The sequence below is a fragment of the Gymnoscopelus microlampas genome, assembly GCF_963454915.1.
Source record: "Gymnoscopelus microlampas genome assembly, chromosome: 5".
NCBI classification, from domain to species: Eukaryota; Metazoa; Chordata; class Actinopteri; order Myctophiformes; family Myctophidae; genus Gymnoscopelus; species Gymnoscopelus microlampas.
Window position 1 is genome coordinate 3739553 of NC_139942.1, and position 15378 is coordinate 3754930.

Sequence of the window (15378 nt, forward strand, 5' to 3'; positions counted from 1 at the left end):
TGTTTAAAGCTATAACTCAGGGGGCCCATTTAAAACCATAGCAACTAGTAACCCGTCACTTAAAGTCTCTCCCACGTTTCTTAAAGATGCAGTGCCATAGTTTTGAGCCTTTTCTGGTTTTCACGCGTCTATAAAGTAAGTAAGTAAGTATTTTTTAGGCGGAAAATAAATCATGGCACTGCATCTTTAACGCAGTGATGGCGGTCTCTGCACAAATCACATACTCGGTTACACACTCGGTTAAAATCTTTAGTGCTGCCCACCTGTCATCGGATGCCTCTCGCATCACCAGCGATAAACTTTTATCATCCAGGAACTGGATTAGCTCCTCACATGCTTCCACATTTTTCGCTGCGTCTTCCAGCAGCGCTTCTTCTGCTCCTTCTTCTTCAGTATCGGGCTCTGTTAAAATTGTCTCTTTCAACCCTTGCAAACGAAGGTGGCCCAAAAACGTAGTCTCCCATAGTTCGTAATTCTTTTCATCCCCGTCAAACAAAAGTCTCGACCAGCTGCTACTTGGCTCGCCTGCTCTCCTCATGGTGATACGACACAGCGTGCTATACAACATGCGTCTGTCTAGAGTTCTTCTGGTTACTCTGGGCATAACCTGTTAGCAGAGGTAAAACTGCAACGTCTCTGCATGAGAACTCAAATATACAACACATAATAACAACGAACTTGCGGGGGAATGAATTTAAAAAAACGGAGACACGAGACAGAGCTTTCTTCATACACAGCTTCTCAAGGCTGCCCTCACCTAGCAGTGAGGCTTTTTATTGAACACAACACACCCAAATCAGTTCCATAATACACGCCCATCACAGGTGGCAAGTCAATAATGAAATCATACAACATAAAGATTATCAGTCAACGTTAAGTTTGCCTCTTAATGAAACATATACATTACAATATGAGAGCATCACTCAACAGATGTGATATAAAGGTTTAAGAACATGGTTCATGTTTCATTTCAGCTTTAATGACCTACTAGATACCAGTACACACACAAGTAAGACGCGCGAACGCGGGAAGCGAACGCAAAAAAATAATATTTAAAAAAAGTAACCAATAAAAAAAACAAAAAAAAAACAAAGAATTCTGCGTTAAAAGGAGCATCTTAGAAAAATACAAATTCACAAAAAAAAAAATGGAATGTTTTTGAACAATTCAACAAAGTGTTTACAGTGCCTGTTTCACCCACTTCCGGGGGCGGAGGCAAAATCTGAGGCTGAAGTATTTGTTCGTAGACCACCACTTAGGGGGGGTAGAAAAAGTTTGGGAGCGATTCGGGCGCTTTTCATTTAACATGGGGTTTCAATGGGGAGTTTTTAGGAGCCTTCTCCGAGGCGTGGCTTCTGGGGGAAGGGGTGGGCTTAAACACAACCTTGACAGGTGTGTTCAGTTTTCAAAGACCTTTCATTTGAGATGTATGGTACGTCTATATTGGACATTTACTTGGCTGCACACAGAGACACACACGGCGCGCCTCCTTCCGCTGCGTTCGCAAATACAACTGATTCATTCAACATATATAATATATAATCATCATCAACAACAACAGAAATATCATCATCATCATCATCAACAACAACAGCAGAAATATCATCAACAGAAATATTTACATCATCAACATCAAAGTCCTCATAGTTCACAGTTGTTCATTGAACCCTTCCACCTTTGTTCATGACGTATTTGCATAATGACATATCCACATTTATGAATTCCATAATTACTCCACATGAAGCTCTTGTCTAAATAAACCTTCCCATTCCCACACAATCATCACAATCATGTTAACAACGTTCATGCATTTATCAGTTTAGTAGTATATATGCTACAGAGATTCAAAAATATGTAATTCTCTGTCATTCATGTTTTGTCTTCACAGCAGTTCAAAAGAGGCCTGAAATCACTTCTCCTAAATCAGTAGTTCTCTCTTTTTTTTTTTCAAGTCAAGGACCCTGTATATGTATTTGGCCCACGGATCCCCATCTGAAAATGTTGTGTGCCAGGAACCCCCAGAATAGAAGATTAATGTTCAAAAAGATTCGTTTTTTTCCCGTTTGATATATTACATTTTTGCCAAAATTAGCAGATGTACAAGCTTGTAGATCTGCTGTTTTTGAATAGCCAACATATAAATACATGATTGTGTGCCTTCTGTTGATTTAAAAAGATCATAATAATAAAATAAAAATAATGCATGAATACTCATCTGTTTAGACAGGTGTTTACTTATTATTTACAGGTGTTATTTTTTGACTGGAACTATTTTGTGTCTTGTCTGGTCTTTTTTTGTGATATGCTGTGTTTTTATTTGCTGGGTGTTTGCTTGTTTATTTGCTTGCTTGTTAGTAGTATGGCATAGTGCCATATATAAATGCGAGGGACATGAAAGTCCAAACCCCCCATATACAAACATTGGTAAATCTATCAGGGCCTTTATCAGAACAATACCATACTACAACACCACCAACAACAACAAAACCAACAACGAAAACACCAATAACACCAAAACCAACGCCAGCAACCACACCACCAACAACACATGGCCCCGCAAAACCCCAAATAGTTCTCTTTATATCAGCAAAATAGAATGGTAAAACACAATGAGCAAAAACAACACCAACAATAAGACCAATAACAAAACCACCAACACCAGCAACCACCACACCACCACCACCAATAAGACCAATAACAAAACCACCAACACCAGCAACCACACCACCACCACCAACACTACATACACCAACACAAAGAACATACCTTACATCACCACCAGGATCATGACGATCAAGAAAACCAAGACCACCAAGAGCAACACCAATAACAATGTCAACAACACTACAAAGGGTAAATATCAAACAACCACCACCAGGAACAACAACAAAAAAAACAACAACAACAACAACAACAGCATCATAAAGAACATCAGTGATGCTTCTTGATGATGAAATCTCTCCACATGTAGAATTACTTGAATGATTTCCTGGTGTCATCAGTTGAAGTCCAATGCATTCACATCTGGAATAATATTTTAATTAGTTCATGTTAATTTGATGAATTTGCATGATGAAGGTTGGACTTGACTGTTGTGTAAATGACACTTACTCTGTGTGTTGTTGACAAGTTGTAAATGTACCATCTGAATATGTATCACCAGTACAGTCAGCACACACAGTATCTGTAGATGATGTTCCTATAATAAAACAAAAAAGAGTCACAACGCAAGATACAAGGACAACATACTTCAATAAATATTCCAGTTCATATTTGCAAGGGAACATATTACCACATGAACCATAGCGTCCCTCAGTGGTGGTAAAAGTACTGACATTTCTTACTTAAGTAAAAGTATCAATACTGCAGTGTAGAAATACTCTGTTACAAGTAAAAGTATGGAATTCAAAATGTAATTTAAAAGTACTCATTATTCAGTACCGCAATTAACCGCAGACCCATCAAATCTACACGTTTGCAAAAAGGAAAATAAATCCTCCTCTAAGGGACCATTCAATATGTACTGTATAAGTCAGGACCCTCCATCTTACATATATATATTTTTTTCCTGAACCTTCCCTATGATACAAAGATAATAATAGATAGATTGATGCATCCCCCAATATACTATTTAAAACAGATATATGCCCCATTGTTTGCTTTCTGCAAACAGAAACAGATATGATTATTATTGCAACCTATGAAATACAAGACGGCTCCATAATGTGCCAAAATCTTTCGAAGATAGCAGATCTACAAGCTCACAACTTGCCACTCCACAATGTGTTCTGAGCTTGTAGATCTGTGTTCCTTTATTCCTCCCTTGCTGTTCCACATCCTTCCTTTCCTTTCTTGCTTTTTATCCTCCCTTTCTAATATTTTTTAGCAATCAGGTATCCGGGGCCCTATAGGTGCACCGGTCCGTTGCTCCAATTTGTAACCAAACGTGACACAAACACTGTTACGGGGTCTGCTATGAGAATAGTCACACCAAATAAACTAAAAGGCTCTATGCACAGTGCTCAGCCATATTGGAAAGAAATTGGGCCTCTTCCTTACTTCCTTCATAGGTATTACCAATGATACTAATGAAATGAAGGCTCTGTTCCATTTAGTGTAGCACAGTGGTTCTCAAACTTTTAAATTTCAAGGACCCCCATAACTCTGAGTGTACAAATGGAACCAAATGGACCCTTACAGGTCCATTTGGTTCCATTTGTACAATCTCAGAGTTACACACCCGTAATGGGCCATCTGGAATCCCCTCAAGGAACCATGAGGGTCCTTGGACCACACTTTGAGACCCACTGGTGTAGCAGAACCTTTCCAACATGCACAATATCAGCACCCTGAATCTGTTTGACCAGAATGGAACAGAGCTTTGCATAGATTCTATTTGCACACATGTGGGGCTCTAAAGCCTTGCATGTGTGCAAAGTGTGTTTGTGTGTGTGTGTGTGTGTGTGTGTGTGTGTGTGTGTGTGTGTGTGTGTGTGTGTGTGTGCGTGTGCGTGTGTGTGCGTGTGTGTGTGTGTGTGTGTGTGTGTGTGTGTGTGTGTGTTTTCTAGGATAGTTGGTAAAGTAATAGTAGACTCATGCCTAATAGTCTGTAAGTTGGCCTTGCTGCTCACTGCAGTGGGTTTCTTGCACAGCCCTAACATGAGCATCATTACTCGTTCATCATAATGCATGTGTCTGTCTCAGTCCATGTCAACATGTGCATGTCTCCATGTCATTCATTGCAGCTGTAAATGATGCCCAACTAGGTTGCACAAGACCCTGGCTAGATGGGACCACACCCCTATCTGGTATACACACTACCATTGGAGTGTTGCAATATTTACTTGTGCTCCGCCTAACCACAAAAAATCTATTATATTCTATTCCATTCTGTATTATGTATCTATAACATTATGTACTCACCAAGGACTCGCTGGTTGTCAACTGGGACAAGGTAGACCACGACTACAGACGTAAACATTCCAACCAGTGCCAGCACCATGTGCCAGGTGTAGAAGCTGCCTCTTCCAAAAGCAGACACTGAAAAAGAGACAAGCAGAAAAAGGCCCTTTGTCGCTTCAAAAGATAATCCTATTTGTGTTGCACAACAAACCCCAAACTATGATAAGCTTGATGGATTTCAGCATTCAGCAGATAGATATCTGACTTTGAGGGTAGAGGCAAAAAAGGAGAAAGAAAGAGAGAATAGATGATTTTACATTAGAGTTGATGATCCTTATTTGTGTTACCTCTCTCTAAAGTGCAAGATTAAGTTTTATTCCTGTTAAAAAGGCTGTCCTTGCCTATTCTTGCTTTGACATCTGCATCTGTACCTCTCTGTTTGTTTGCAGGAGTGCTCCGTTTTGAACAAAATGCCTCAAATCATGAACACAGCATGCAATTTCCGTGAAATGTTGCACGCACATTCCCACTAGGCCGAGGAAGAAATGCCACTTGATTTTTTTTTCATCAGCCTCATGGTGGTGCTATAACAGGCCGAGTCGTGTTTTTACCTTTTTTAACAGCACCGATCTGTGTAAAACTGTATGGCACTCCTTAGAGGAAAAACTTTTGGCCTGCATTTTTCACTCCTTAGAGGAAAAACGTTTGGCCTGCATTTTTCACATCTTCCTTTTATAGCGCCACCAGGAGGCCGACTTATTTAAAACACATTTTTTGATATTACTCCTTCAGATGTTATCGAAATTTCACTCAAATCGTCACACATGATCTCTATAGTCATGTGATCAAGACGGATCTGTTTGATTTGTCATAATGTGTCAATCTTAGCCAATCAGCATGGAATATTATTCCATGCAAAACATAATTTATTTATATTACTCCCACAAATGTCATCAAATTTTCAACACCACGCAAATCGGTACAAATTATCTCTATGGTCATGTGATCAAGACTGATATGTCCTAATTTTCTTATTCCAACCTGATTGGTGAATTTCGAAAAATTGATGGCCCAAAATAACCTACCTGACCTGGAGCACTCTTTCTAGTTGTCTCCGCCAAGCCGAAAGGCATGGCGAGAGAGTATGTTTTACCCCCTGTCTGTCTGTCTGTCTGCCCGGCCGTGTGTCCGTGTGTCCGTGTGTCCGCGTGTCCATCTGACTGTGAACAGCTAATCTCCGGTACCGTTGGCCTGGTCGCTGCGAAACTGTGCACACACACTCCCTGGATGCCAATTCAGAACCTCTGTCCCAATTTTTTTACATGGCCCTATTATAGCGCCACCAGGAGGCCGATTTGTGCAGAACCCATTTTTTGATGTTACTCCTACAGATTTTATCCAAACATCACGGAAATCAGTACACAGTATCTCTATAGTCATGTGATCAACACAGATCTGTCTGATTTTCCATATTCCATCCTGATTGGCTAAGGTTGGCTTCCAAAGTTTGCAGGATTGGTCCGTTTTGAACTAAATACCTGGAATCATGGACGCAGCTTGTGATTTCACATGCACATTCCCACTAGGCCGAGGAAGAAATGCCACTTCAAAATTTTCAAATCAGCCTCATGGTGGCGCTATAAAAGGCCAATTTGGGTTTTTAACTATAACTGCACTGATCTGTGTGAAACTTTGCACTCATACTCCCTAGAGGCCAAGGAAAAACATCTGCCCTGCATTTTTCACATTAGCTTTTTATAGCGCCATCAGGCCAACGTACGTCAAACATTTTTTTTTTATTAAGCCTTCAGATTTTATCCAAATATCACACAAATCGGTACACATGATCTCTAATAGTCATGTGATCAAGATGGATCTGTTTGATTTTTCATATTCCATCCTGACTGGCTAACATTGACATCTAAAGTTTGCAGGAGTGGCCCGTTTTGAACAAAATGCCGCAAATCATGAACGCAGTGTCCGATTGCGGTGGAACCTATTATAGCGCCACCAGGAGGCTGATTTTTCTTTTTTATATTACTCCTACAAATTGTGTCCAAACATCATGCAAATCAGTGCACATTATCTCTATTGTCAAGTGATCAAGATGGTTCCGCCCGTTTTTTATATTCCAGCCTGATTGGCGAATTTCCGAACATTGCTGGCCCATAATAACCTACCTGACCTAGCGGAGACCTGTGCTCCAAGGAACACTTTTTCTAGTTACAATATGAGTTGCTACAGGGGGTGATGGGGGGGGGGGGGGTCCGTCATATTTTGGTTATTACTAGTAACAGAGCATTTTATATCATTGGGAAATCTGTCCATTTGATGCCGATTGATGCCTTCCAAATCCAAAACAGTTTTCTGAAAAACTTATGTTGCTATAGCTAAAATCTGAAATGACAGTGTGTGAGTGTGAAGCAGGGCATTCCTGAAAAATGGAATTTGTTTCCAGCAAACCTATCTTTGGTAAATAAAGGTAAAAAACAAATACTTGAAAACAACTAGAGAAAGTGCCTTGGAGCACAGTTCTCCGCCAGGACAGGTAGGTTATTGTGGCCTCCTAGTGGCACCATAATAGGCCAATGTGAAAAGGGTGCCATTTGCACGGCAATCAGACTTTGCATTCATGATTTGAGGCATTTTGTACCAAAAATGCTGGTGGCGCTATAACAGGCCAATATCAAAAGGGTGGCATTGGTTCCTCAACATAGTTTGAATGTGCGTGCAAAGTTTGACCACAATCGGACGCTGCGTTCATGATTCGCGGCATTTTGTTAAAAAAAAGAGTACACAACTTTGGCCAATCAGGATGGAATATGGCAAATTTGAAAGACCAGTTTCGTGTTATAACTATAGAGATACTGTGTACCGAATTGCAGGATTTTTGGACAAAATCTGTAGGAGTACTGTCCAAAAATATGTTTTGCAAAAAGCAACCTCCTGGTGGCGCTATGAAAGGCCCATGCGAAAACTTTGGGGCAGAGGTTCTGCTCTGGCATCCAGGGAGTGTGTGTACAGTTTTGCTTCGATCAAGCCAACGGTGGCGGAGATTAGCTGTTCACAGACGGACACACGGACGGACGGACAGACAGGGGGCAAAACATACTCTCCGGAGACAATAACGTCTCATATTGTTGAGAAACATGGTCAGTATCATGTCAGTGTCATGGTCAGTATCATGGTCAGTATCATGTCAGTATCATGTCAGTATCATCGTCAGTATATCATGGTAAGTATCATGTCAGTATCATGTCAGTATCATGTCAGTATCATATCAGTATCATGATCAGTATAATGGTAAGTATCATGTCAGTATCATGGTCAGTATCATGGTCAGTATCATGGTCAGTATAATGGTAAGTATCATGGTAAGTATCATGTCAGTATCATGTCAGTATCATGGTCAGTATCATGGTCAGTATCATGTACCAACAAGGTCGACTAGTGGTTATACTAGTCAACTAGTCGAAAAGCCCTAACACACACACACACACACACACACACACACACACACACACACACACACACACACACACACACACACACACACACACACACACACACACACACACACACACAATGGTGCACCGCACCATCGCTCCACCCCCTCTGTGTTCCTATCGGCTGGGCTTTAAACAGCCATAACTCCAGTGCCCAGCATACTAAACGTCCCAAACTTAGTAGGTGCTCTCTAGACGGCCAATAGGGACAGGCTGTAATTGCTTAAGTCCCACCCCCTCTGTGTTCCTATTGGCTGGGCTTTAAACGACCATAACTCCAGTTCCCAGCATACTAAACTTCCCAAACTTGCTAGGTGCTCTTAGACGGCCGATGGGGACAGGCTGTAATTGCTTAAGCCACGCCCCCTCCCCATGTTCCTATTGGCTGGGCTTTTAACAGCGATAACTCCAGTTCCCAGCATGCTAGACTTCCCAAACTTGGTAGGTGCTCTTAGGGCCAATAGGGACAGGCTTTAATTGCTTAAGCTTCACCCCTCTGTGTTCCTGTTGAGCAGCCTTGAAATTAATGGACAGGGATTTAACATTGTTCCTCTAGTTCATATAGCTTAATGAAATTAACTCATCAAAGGCACCACTCACTTCACACTGGGTGTGACTTTTTTTCTTAACCAATGGTCACTACCAAACCTTTGATCATGTGTACATTTTTCTTGTAGAATCAATTTCTATACAGTCATTATATAATCAATACATGTATTGGTAATTTGGCTTTAGGTTAAAACGTGTGTTTATGAAATGATAAATTTAGATTAGATATTGCAGATACTTTATTCAAATACAATTTCAAGGCATACGTTCTTCTCATTCCATCAGTCAGTACTCACCCAGCTCGTCTTTGCACTCGACGGGTTTGGTGGCGAAGGAGAACCTGCCCTGTCCCACCTGGTTGACAGCGGCCACTCTGAACTCATAGCTGGAGCCCTCCTTCAGGCCGGCGTGTGTGAACGTCTTCTCCAGCAGGGCGCTGTCCGCCCGCACGCGGCTGAAGTGGTCTTTGCCCAGGAGACGGACCTCCAGGACGTAGCCGGTCACCTTGCACCCGCCGTCGTACTTGGGTGGTCTCCAAGCCACCGTGACGGATTCCTTGGTGATGGCCATCACCTCCAGTTCCTCGGGGCGCTTGGGGACAGCTGGGACGAGGAGGAGAGAGAGAAAGGAAGTGAGGAAGAGTTTTGTGCTTTTCTTTACGCAAAAAGCATCCCAGAGACAAGAATGTGAAGTAATTTGTGAAGTAAACCAAATCTTACATACATCTGAAGAAAACTATGTCTATGTTTGCTTTACTAAGCAGAAATTCAACTATATAGATTCATGAAACTTCTGTGAATGTCATTGTAGATACACCGATGATAGTCAACAAGGCGAGTAGCAAGGGCTCTCCCCAGGCTGGCGGAGGGAGAGTAGCTCCCAGGATTACAAGTTTAGGCATTGACTCTGGGTGAAAAAATAGGTTGAAATATGAACATAAACCTGGAATAGAAAAAGATCATAAAACCGTACAGATGGGATCCGTGAAGAGCACCATCTTGTCCGTCTCGATGAAGGGACCCATGCCGATGATGTTCTTGGCGGCAATCCTGAAGAAGTAGCCCTTCCCGTCGATGAGCCCCTGGACCACGGCGTTGTTCCTGGTCACGGTGTCAGAGACTGACGTCCAGACCATGCGGTCGGACTCTCTCTTCTCGATGATGTAGTTGGTGATGGCAGAGCCGCCGTTGTCCTCCGGGGAGGACCAGGTCAGCTTGCAGGAGTCCAGGGTCAGGGCCTCTCCAGAGAATGGCTCGCAAACAGGTCCGGGAACATCTGGAGAGGGGATTAAACGGTGGTCTAATGTCTGTAGGTAAGGTGAAATTCGGTCTATGTGCTCTCTTCAGAAGTTGTAGATGTTTGATGCGTAACCCAGCCTTCATATGGGTCCCTTTTTATGATGTATTGTTTTTAATATTTCTGATATGGAATAGCCACTTAACACATCGGGTGCCGAACACGGTCTGAACCGCGTTTTCACAGAGTAGCGCTTTGGTGCCGTTCACGGTCTGAACCGTGTTTTCAGTCTTTTTGTTTTTTTCGTTTTTCTCCACACGAGTGGGGCTGGAGCAGCTCTGGGAGTACCCATTGTGATCCGGAGAAGGAAGGGCCAAATAGATCACCGGAAACAAAAACATGGCTCCCATCCGCTTCCTGTCTATTTCCTTCTTTAAAACGCCTACTGTATATCTCCGAATCTGTTTCCGGTGTGGAAAACCGGTCATGCGCGGTGCGCGATCCGTCCCCGTTGTAACTTGCGAGTGAAATGTTATCGATCCAGGATGTAGCCAGGGTCATCGCGCAACATGAATGGATGCTTTTTTTTTTACGTGGATTTGCTCGTCGCGGAGTCTAAAGCTTTAAACAGCAAAGCGCAGTCAATGGGGTGAATGCTGGCACCCACGGTACGTTGTTATGAAAAAATGCTGGCACCCGATGTGTTAATAAAGACTTTTTAACCCATTAAGGCCTGAGGTTCCGATTCTACAAATGTCTTCTAAATCCTATAACAATAAAAATATTGTTGCTGCTATATCACTTTTTCATGTTGAGGACCTGAGCCGTGGACCCCCATCTCAAAATAGTTTGTTCCAGGCACTCCCAGAAGCAAAGATTTGAGTTGAAAATGTTTGCTTAAAAAATATATATTTTCACGATTGCACAAATTTTCACGATTAAAAAAAAACAGAAGATCTACAAGCTCATAGTGCGGCACTTGGTGAAGAATCAGCTCAGGATCAAAAGTTTGGTAGTGACCATTAGTCAACACAAATATTGTCTATTACATGTACAAATAACATTTGCTAGTGAAATGTACTGTCTCTATAGTGATTAGTTGTAAAGGAATAATACTATTTGTAAAAATAAGTACTTGGAATAACATTGAATAGAAAAGAACCATGTGTTTGCTTTGAGTCATTACATATTCATAATGTCTTCTAATTAACTACAAAATAAACCTGTGTAGCCAAATGGATACACAACAAATGCCCTTACACCTGAGTGAGATAAAATATTCATTAATTTACCACAAAACCACCAAAATGCAAGTTGTTTGACCTGTACTTTGTTATTTATGCTAATGTATTCAAATATACAAATAATCTAATTAAATATGCACAATACAATAACATATAGTGCAGAAATGGATTCTACAGGAACAATCACATAAGGATCAACTGAGAAAAGTTTGGTACACCCTTTTATCAAATTTTTCTAGGGTTTTCCCTGTCTACATTGGATTATTCTCTAAATCCATCTGGGATATTACTGACTAGAACTGCACAATGTAACAATACTTATAACGATCCCTACATATCCGGGACTATTTACCAGGGGTACATTAATGTATTTTCCAATCTCGTATCATAAATGTGAAGCTACAGGGCTTAGCAGTGGCGGCCATTTTCTGTTCCACTTCAAAATAGTCAATGCATTTTTCCTAATGATATTTCCAAAAATATTTATATGAATTAATTTAAGCCTAGAATCAAGCCATCCAGGGTCCTGGTGAATCATGACCATAAAACACTTTTTTCTGTGATATTTTTTTATTTTATATTTAATTATATGATATAGTATATTTAATAAATACCCTTTGTTTTGCCATTTTCAAAAACGTTTTTTTCACAGAATCAAACGTTTTATGGTCATGATTCACCAGGACCCTGGATGGCTTGATTCCAGGCTTAAAATAATTGATATAAATATTTTTGGAAATGTCAATGGGAGATATGCATCGACTATTTTGAAGTGGAACCAGAAAATGGCCGCCACTGCTATGCCCTATAGACGTGTCATAAAAAGAACAGGCGGTAATGATGTTACGCTATGAAATAACTGTTTAATCAGGCAGATTGTTGTATTTATAAAATAAAACATGATGCTAAGTTGCTGCATTACAGTAGGCCTATTGTACTGTATTGTTTACATTTGTTTTAATCATAATAACTGTGTGTATGATTCTCTCTGTCTAACCCTGCAGCGTTCCAGTCAAATCTGCCCGATTTCCAACAACTTTTTTTTTTAAAACAAGGTGAGTATCGGACGATACCGATGGTACATCCCTAATAAAAAAGAAATAGGTTTATATTCATGACACATATGAACATAAACCTGGAATAAAAAAAAGATAACATCATAAAACCGTACAGATGGGATCCATGATGAGCACCATCTTGTCCGTCTCGATGAAGGGACCCATGCCGATGATGTTCTTGGCGGCGATCCTGAAGAAGTAGCCCTTCCCGTCGATGAGCCCCTGCACCACGGCGTTCCTGGTCACTGTGTCAGAGACTGACGTCCAGACCATGCGGTCGGACTCACTCTTCTCGATGATGTAGTTGGTGATGGCAGAGCCGCCGTTGTCCTCCGGGGAGGACCAGGTCAGCTTGCAGGAGTCCAGGGTCAGGGCCTCTCCAGAGAACGGCTGGCCAACAGGTCCAGGAACATCTGGAGAGGGGAGACAGAAGGCCTTTGGATTAAACGGTGGTCTAATGTCTGTAGGTAAGGTGAAATTCTGTCTATGTGCTCTCTTCAGAAGTTGTAGATGTGTGATGCGTAACCTAGCCTTCACATGGGTCCCTTTTTATGATGTATTGTTTTTAATATTTATGATATAACCACTTAATAAAGCCTTTTCAACCCATTAAGGCCTGAGGTTCCGATTCTACAAATGTCTTCTAAATCATATAACAATAAAAATATTGTTGTTGTTATATCACTTTTTCATGTTGAGGACCTCCAAAATTATATGTATTTGAGCCGCGGACCCCCATCTCAAAATAGTTTGTTCCAGGCACTCCCAGAAGCAAAGATTTGAGTTGAAAATGTTTGCTTAAAAATATATATATTTTCACGATTGCACAAATGCTCACGATTTTTCAAAAATAGCAGATCTACAAGCTCATAGTGCGGCACTCTGTGCCGTGCCATGAGCTTGTAGATCTGCTATTTTTGAATAGCCAAAGTATAAAATAATGGTTTAAGTGTTACACAGGGTGTACTTGCCCTTGTGCGCGCGCTTGCAGTTGTTGATGACCAGAGAGTTGGAGATGCCCGTGGTCTCCACCGCCGCCTCCGCGGGGACCTCAGCATCGTCATGTGCCCAGGTGATCGTCGGAGCCGGTTTACCAGAGACGGAGGCGATGATATGGATGGTCGCTCCCGGATGGAGCAACATCTTCTCCTTCACCGACGCATCCAGATCTATCTCAGGAGGAACTGGAACTAAAAGTATCAATACTGCAATGTAGAAATACTCTGTTACAAGTGAAAGTCTGGAATTAAAGATTTACTTGAGTAAAAGTACAAAAGTATTGGTATCAAAATATATTTAAAGTACCAAAGTAAAATAACTCATTGTGCATAATGTCCCATTTCACAAGTTCAAATGTATAAAAAATCTTGTAGATCTGCTATTTTCAAATGGCCGATATATATATAGGGCGGAAGTGGTTGGTGTGTTTTGCGATAATAATCAAACTCTAAAAAGTAACTAGTAACTCAAGTTTTCAAAAAACTGTAGTGGAGTATAAGTACAATAATGCCTCTGAGATGTAGTGGAGTAGAAGTAAGAGCACTGAAAACTGGAAATACCCTAGTAAAGTAAAAAATCACACCCAGTGTGAAGTGGGCGGTGTGTGGTCATCACAACATGACTCACTTTTAAAAAAGGATAAATGACTTTTTTAAAAGTCCATACTGCTATTCATAGGGCTGCACATGTGTCATGTGTTTCGCTAGCCAATCACAGTCCTGAATTTGCAAAGTCAGCCAATCACATTACAGTTAGTGGTGATGACACTAGCTGTAATGTGATTGGCTGATATGAAAAAAGTATCGATTTGCATTAACAATGGAAGGGTTAGGGGGTACATATATTTTTTGGTCGGTGTCCAAAACCCACTTATAGGGGGCGGCTACACCGCCCCAAAAATCACACCCTGTGTGAAGGAAGCGGTGCCCTTGATGAGCCCCGTATTGATGTTGTCATCAATGTTTGTTTATTGGACATACACCCGGACACATGGACACACAGACAAAGTAAGATATAGAGCGGTTGGCACCGCTAAAAATACCTTAAAAAATACCTTGTACATAAGTACAGTACTTGAGTAAATGTACTTAGTTACTTTACACCACTGTTTATAAGCTCATGCAAAATACTTAATTAACGAGTAGTAACTACCTTAATAAATCATTTATTGAGTATGAATAAGTGTTTATAAAACATGTATTAACACACTCACTAACCATGTACAAATGTACGCATAAATAATCATACAAATGGTTTGTATTAAATGTACAGTACTTAAGACTTTCTGAATGATCTTATGAACCATTAACAACTCCTAAATAACTGGTTTGTAAGTTGATTTAATACTTATTTGTAAATGGTGAATCTATCATTTACAAAGTATGAAAATACAATCATTAAGCACATTAAAGATTAGGTTTTTAATCAGCAATAAAACACTTATAACTGTCTTTACTAATGCTTAGTAATGTATGATTAATGCTACATAAATGATGTAGCATTAATATGGCATGAGTTCTTCTCATTCCATCAGTCAGTACTCACCCAGCTCGTCTTTGCACTCGACGGGTTTGGTGGCGACGGAGAACCTGCCCTGTCCCACCTGGTTGACAGCGGCCACTCTGAACTCATAGCTGGAGCCCTCCTTCAGGCCGGCGTGTGTGAACGTCTTCTCCAGCAAGGCGCTGTCCGCCCCCACAGGGCTGAAGTGGTCTTTGCCCAGGAGGCGAACTTCCAGGATGTAGCCGGTCACCTCGCACCCGCCGTCGCACTTTGGTGGTCTCCAGGCCACCGTGACGGATTCCTTGGTGATGGCCGTCACCTCCAGTTCCTTGGGGGGCTCGGGGACATCTGGGACGAGGAGGAGGAGAGAGAGAAAGGAAG

General features: G+C 41.3%; 1 protein-coding gene across 1 annotated transcript in view; it reads right to left on the reverse strand.

Moving 5' to 3' along the window:
* Positions 1-15378, reverse strand: part of LOC311044833 (immunoglobulin-like and fibronectin type III domain-containing protein 1) — a gene marked incomplete at both ends in the record, with an annotated part of 32606 nt that overhangs the window by 12927 nt on the left and 4301 nt on the right. The window contains 6 exons of the mRNA XM_084056649.1: positions 2904-3024; positions 3112-3199; positions 4924-5040; positions 9254-9559; positions 9930-10232; positions 12609-12908. Coding sequence (XP_083912775.1) covers positions 2904-3024; positions 3112-3199; positions 4924-5040; positions 9254-9559; positions 9930-10232; positions 12609-12908 — 1235 coding nt within the window. The remainder of the gene's footprint in view (positions 1-2903; positions 3025-3111; positions 3200-4923; positions 5041-9253; positions 9560-9929; positions 10233-12608; positions 12909-15378) is intronic.